The 6,545-nt window shown below is 36.9% G+C and overlaps 1 protein-coding gene across 3 annotated transcripts in view; it reads left to right on the top strand.

The window, feature by feature from the left end:
- LOC110441856 overlaps nucleotides 1–5,756 on the top strand; it is a 28,983-nt gene extending 23,227 nt beyond the window's left edge. For all 3 annotated transcript variants that reach the window (XM_021485131.1, XM_021485134.1, XM_021485133.1), the window contains 4 exons: nucleotides 1,858–1,960; nucleotides 3,429–3,563; nucleotides 4,062–4,190; nucleotides 5,475–5,756. In XM_021485131.1, coding sequence (XP_021340806.1) covers nucleotides 1,858–1,960; nucleotides 3,429–3,563; nucleotides 4,062–4,190; nucleotides 5,475–5,625 — 518 coding nt within the window. In that variant the 3' untranslated portion in view covers nucleotides 5,626–5,756. The remainder of the gene's footprint in view (nucleotides 1–1,857; nucleotides 1,961–3,428; nucleotides 3,564–4,061; nucleotides 4,191–5,474) is intronic.
- The last annotated feature ends 789 nt before the right edge of the window (nucleotides 5,757–6,545 follow it).

Raw genomic sequence — 6,545 nt, forward strand, 5'->3', positions numbered from 1 at the left:
ATACCCCCTCACAGTGTTTGTCATTCTGTCAGTGTAATTTGTGTGTATATCTATGTACCCCCTCACGCTGTTTGTCATTCCGTCAGGGTAATTTGTGTGTATATATATGTACCCCCTCACACTGTTTGTCATTTCGTCATTGTAATTTGTGTGTATATCTATTTACCCCTTCACACTGTTTGTCATTCCGTCAGTGTAATTTGTGTTTATCTATGTACCCCCTCACACTGTTTGTCATTCCGCCAGTGTAATTTGTGTGTATAGCTATTTACCCCTTCTCACTGTTTGTCCTTCCGTCAGGGTAATTTGTGTGTATATCTATTTACCCCTTCACACTGTTTGTCATTCCGTCAGTGTAATTTGTGTTTATCTATGTACCCCCTCACACTGTTTGTCATTCTGTCATTGTAATTTGTGTGTATATCTATTTACCCCCTCACACTGTTTGTCATCCCCTCAGTGTAATTTGTGTGTATATCTATATACCCCCTCACACTGTTTGTCGTTCTGTCAGTGTAATTTGTGTGTATATCTATTTACCCCTTCACACTGTGTGTCATTCCGTCAGGGTAATTTGTGTGTATATCTATGTACCCCCTCACGCTGTTTGTCATTCCGTCAGGGTAATTTGTGTGTATAGCTATTTACCCCTTCACACTGTTTGTCCTTCCATCAGGGTAATTTGTGTGTATATCTATTTACCCCCTCACACTGTTTGTCATCCCGTCAGTGTAATTTGTGTGTATATCTATATACCCCCTCACAGTGTTTGTCATTCTGTCAGTGTAATTTGTGTGTATATCTATGTACCCCCTCACGCTGTTTGTCATTCCGTCAGGGTAATTTGTGTGTATATCTATTTACCCCCTCACATTGTTTGTCATTCCGTCAGTGTAATTTGTGTGTATATCTATGTACCCCCCTCACACTGTTTGTCATTCCGTCAGTGTAATTTGTGTGTATAGCTATTTACCCCTTCACACTGTTTGTCCTTCCGTCAGGGTAATTTGTGTGTATATCTATTTACCCCTTCACACTGTTTGTCATTCCGTCAGTGTAATTTGTGTGTATATCTATGTACTCCCTCTCACTGTTTGTCATTCCGTCAGTGTAATTTGTGTGTATATCTATGTACCCCCTCTCACTGTTTGTCATTCCGTCAGTGTAATTTGTGTATATTTTTATTTCTTGTTTGCACGGTATGGCGAACTGATGAGCTTTAAACTTCAAAGTAATAGAGAACTTGAACTGTAATGTGTCAATATTAAGATAAATATACAAAGTTGTATTACACCACTGACTTAGATAGCATCTAATTCCGTGATAAGTGAGGACGCCATATTTGCTTTTGTCAATTTGACGCTTAGCAGCCCTCTTCAAATAGCTTCATTAGTGACTAGCTCTGAATCAATCGCTTATTAAGTAACTATGCTTATAACAGCGCCGTTCCGCCAATATAGTTTCAATGACAATTTACAAACAAAAATGCGTTAAGTTTGATGACTGATGATGGCATTTTAAGAATGTAAAAATACGGCAATGCGAGTAATAGTGAATGATGGCATGACTTTTCAGATACACAATGTACATAGTACAGTTTTTTCCTATTCGGGCTTTATATAATAAACGACATATATATATGGAAAAGCTCGCGTGTCGAACGCGCGTGTTTCTGACCGCAGTGTGGAAATTGGTTCTGAAATCTAAGGTATCTACATGTACCTATCCGCATATGCATTATTTTGCCGCTAATTAACTCAACGCGAAAAACGAAAAAAAAACAAAACCAAGTGGTCCTTCTCGGTGTACTCGTGTGTAAAACTGTTATTGAGTGTAATTTATTTTTTATTTTTCCAGAGCCACCAAAACCGAAGGCGTTACCAGAAATAGAAATGGGCGTGAAAAGTATTCCGGAATTTCTACTCGAAGATGTTGGAGAGGTCATTAAAAAGTCCCCAAGGTGATTAATCGCTGTTTTAACATGGCGTTGGAGATATTTTCCAAAGAGGCATCTTAATGCCAAAATGTTACGATCTCGATACCACAGGGACATGCGAATTTGTTACAGCTATAGTGAGACAAAAACTAAGGTGTTTAGAGTAATTTTATATGTTTGGGGGATTCAGATCAACATTGCGGTTAAATTTTTACCGAAAATTGATGTAAACTCCCCAAACGTGTACACTTAGACTAAACACCTTAGTTTAGGTCCAAATATAGCTGTAACAAAGGAACACGTCCCTGTGCTCGATACACCTATTTTCTCTACTCCATAAGAATTTATCATGACAAAATCGAATTCTCGCAGTATGCTAGTTGATTGGTCTTGGGTATAATAACCTGACCAATCGCAGGCTGATACATGCTTTGGGGGTTACAGAGGAGCTACACCAAACATGAAAGCCTGTCGATTCTACCGTTACGCTGTAGCGTGTTTCCTGGGGTCTTCACTAAAGACATCAGACGAGTCTCATGTACATTCACTTTTGTCATGACATATAACAGGTGCAGAAAAGTTGTAAGTGAATCGCGAGCAACGAAGATGCAAAAAGAGATGTTAAATGTCGATTCGGCTACGACATCGATTTCCGTGGACAAGTCGTACATAAACCTTTGTGTATATACGTCTCACTGGTCATTTGTCTGATGAAGATGACAGAGTACATACCGTAATAGTCATCGAAGCGTCAAATATAAACAATTATTGGTTGTGCTATATGAGTCTTTTTACATTCCATATTTACAAACCTGGAGAAAAATGATTAGAAAGATGTTGAGACGATGGATGTAACATATTTCAAGCATACACTCACGTGCCTTTGACATTAAATCTAATATAATGGCATAGAACATTTGATAAAGCGCCCTATCTAGCTAACATAAGCCACTCTAAAGCGCTTTACAGTACATAAATATACGATTTTAGAGCTTTTCTTTATGGTGGTCGAACCGTTCCTTTCATTAATGATTTAAGCATAGCTGCTTAAGATAAAGTAGTCACTATCATTTTCTTTGTCAATGTCTTACAAAAGACCACGTAGGCCGACAGCTGGAGTCGTTCAGGCTTCTTTCCGAAAACAAACTATCATCTGTGCCTTCTTTCGTTGTCACTTCTCCGGGTCTTAATTTGAAGTCATGACATTATTTGAATTGGACCCAAGATTTACAAGGTGGCTGTCGCTGATTAAGCAGAAGACGCTTTCCCTCCCGGAACACCTGGTCTGATATCATTTTACTTTTTCAAATGACTCGTTGTCAACTTTCCTTCGTTCATATTTTGCCCGATGGTTTAAGCTTGAATTAAGGTTTTTGTTCACACTAAGTTATTCTGTTGTTATTTTTGATAGCGTATTTTAGTATATAAAGATGTTTTATCAATGTATGGGTCGAAAGGCTTAAAATGATCAAATGATAAAATTGACCTGCAGGTGGCCTTACATTGTGAATCCTTCGGGAGTCCTCAGTACTTTTGTCAAGTACCGAAATATCAACGTTCTCAGAGTTATGGACCAGCATGAGATGGAAGCCGAGATGATCCGAAAGGGATTATTAGGGGCGCTCAGGTAATTACTAGATTATTAGGGGTGCTCAAGTATTTATTATCAGGGATTATAAGGTAAGCTCAGTTAATTATAACCAATATTAACAGTAGCGATTTCGTGATCTGAAAAAAAGAAAAATAGTTCATTATGAAATTTTGTTCACATCAAAGAAAAGTTTCGATCTTTTTTCCAAATATATATATATAACAATAACCTTTACATAAAAGTTTTCTTTGTAAAATAAAATATAAATGTTAAAGACCATATGACCCGAGGAATGTTTAGCTGTTCTAAACAATGCGTTTGTAGCTGTCCTAAACAATGTGTTTGTGGCTGTCCTAAACAATGCGTTTGTGGCTGTCCTAAACAATGCGTTTGTGGCTGTCCTAAACAATGCGTTTGTGGCTGTCCTAAACAATGCGTTTGTAGCTGTCCTAAACAATGCGTTTGTAAGCGACCATTTCAGTGTAATGAAAATTATCATCGCATTCGTTTTGATGATCATCCATATTTTTTCAGATATGGCAAACCATTTCTAATTGACATGGAGGACAATGATTTATTTACCCCGATGACGGAATTTCTTGACAGAGTAATTCCAGGCCTGACCGACATGCTGCTTACAAAGAAAATAACGGAGGAGGAAAAGTACATATACATTATTTCTATTTGATAGACTAATATAATGTTACATCGGTTTGGTTCGTGGACAGGGAAATCTCAACCCGAGGGTAAGAGTTTGGCTGTCTAGCACGAGGATTTTTACACGAGGGTTGAGATTTCCCTGTCAACAGACCAGACCCATGTTTGATTCTTGCCTAGGTCAATACACCGGGACCTTAATATACTTGTATTTCATGACGCGCATGAATACAATTATGTTAATTCTATAGGGGTGATGGATCCTGAACATAAAATCAGAGATCCATTTAAAGCACAAAGTTAACAATATCTCTATTTAATAATCCAACTCTTTTAATATATCTTATAATAAGTACAAAAAAAATATGAAAATTTAACAGTCAAAGCAACGTAACTATTTTCAACGCCGACGTCATTCGGCGGACTTGCCTGGCGGCAATAATTCCATTAGTTGTTGTGACGTCAGAGCGCGTGTAGGCTGTCTTTCCCAGGTTTATCTTTTCACGGCTCAATTCCTGTCTTTCACGGGAAAGTTTGGGGGAAAATAATATCCATTGGTCATCAGCTTAGCGTTAACACATTGTAGGCAAGGAAGAAAGACCACTGAAAAGGTGTTGGTTACATAATCAAATTATCAAAGCGTACACTTTATATTTATCGTAGAAGCCGAATTTGTTGTCAATGACGTCATTTAGCTGTGACGTCGAAATTGGACCTCTATACCTGCTTAATGACACGTCATAGAGTGTCACATTTTGACCATTTTGACCTATAGATGAACGGCAGTCATGTCTAAGTTGCAATAAGATGTGACGTCATAGTCTATATAATTAAAAGATTGTTGTTCGTGCATGATATCATAGCAGATATGAGCAAATCTTGATGTTACTCTTAATTACGTATGACGTCACAGTAGATACCAACACCATTTGTTTATTACGTCACAATATCCTGAATTAATGATCAATTTGATTTCCTATTTGAACCGATAAATAATCTAGTGATAAAATTTCAGCGGCGTTTTTACAAAATAATGTTAACACGTAATTTTTTTTTATATATTTCAAATAATCCTGTAAGTTTGAACCATTTATTACAAACGATGAGTTCTAGTAAAATGAAAAGAACGGGAAAAGGAATTCCGAGTACACGGGGAAAACAAAACTATTGAATAGCCTCAAGTACAGCCTGGAACACTGTTATAAAGTTCAAATTGTAGAACTCTAGCATGACTTATGTTGAATACATTGTAACATTGTAAATAATTGTTAATTTTTAATTTCTTCACAGTATTGATAAGCTCATCCGGAAAAACGATGACGAGGATTACCAGAGGAGCATAACTTACCAGACAGACAATTTTAGATTCGCCATTCTCACTAAAAAAATAGAGGTGTCGGATGAAGTCAAATCGAAAATGTTCATTGTCAGAGCCGATTGAGTGACGTCAATGGACTGACGTAATTGTAGCTATTCACCTTACATTGAACTATACCTAATTTTATTATTTTATCATATTATTCCCGACAAGCGATTGGCCAGAAGTGCATCACGTGTCACCGTCCAGCTTCGGATTTTTTTTTTTTTTTTTTCCATATTGCTAACATCACTGTTTTGAAAATAATAAACCAATTGTAGCCTCTAACTTCGGTCGATACCTGGATTTATCGACCCGAGAAAAGATATATTGACCTCGGACTGCGTCCTCGGCTAATATATCTTTTCTCGGGTTGGTAAATCCAGATATCGACCTCAGCCAAAGGCTATAATTGAATGTTGTCATAGAAGAAGGAGAGAGAGTGTTATTGTTCGAACAGGGTTCAAGTCACAAGAATATGATTATATATTTTATTATTTCGTTGAATAAAATTTATCATTTCATAAATGTTTCGAGAATGAATTACCATCAATGGTGTCAGAAAAATTCAGAACGAGAAAATTTTATCGTTCAAAAAACGATGGAACGATTTGATTAGAATTCAATTTTTACCAATCAAATCGCATGGAAAACGCTACAAGAGTGCTGCAAAAAAGAAGGTGCAATACAAATAAACATGGATTAAGGGTGTACGTGTCTTTAATCTGCATACCTTATCTCCTGCCAAGGAGAGTTCTTCGAAGGATTTTGATATTTGAACAATAACGATAATACACACATGATCAAATCCATAGAATAGAAGGTATTTAGATGATGTTGACTAAATTTGCCTATTATCGAGGGAGACCATTAACAAATAATTATAGGTAAAAATGGGTCAAATAGCATACACCCTTAACTTGAATATGATGTTAACGCAAACCGACACCACAAAGTAACAAATATAATCGTGTCAGTATCTATACAGGCCCAGATATAATCGT

This window comes from Mizuhopecten yessoensis, unplaced genomic scaffold (assembly GCF_002113885.1).
Source record: "Mizuhopecten yessoensis strain PY_sf001 unplaced genomic scaffold, ASM211388v2 scaffold716149, whole genome shotgun sequence".
NCBI classification, from domain to species: domain Eukaryota; kingdom Metazoa; phylum Mollusca; class Bivalvia; order Pectinida; family Pectinidae; genus Mizuhopecten; species Mizuhopecten yessoensis.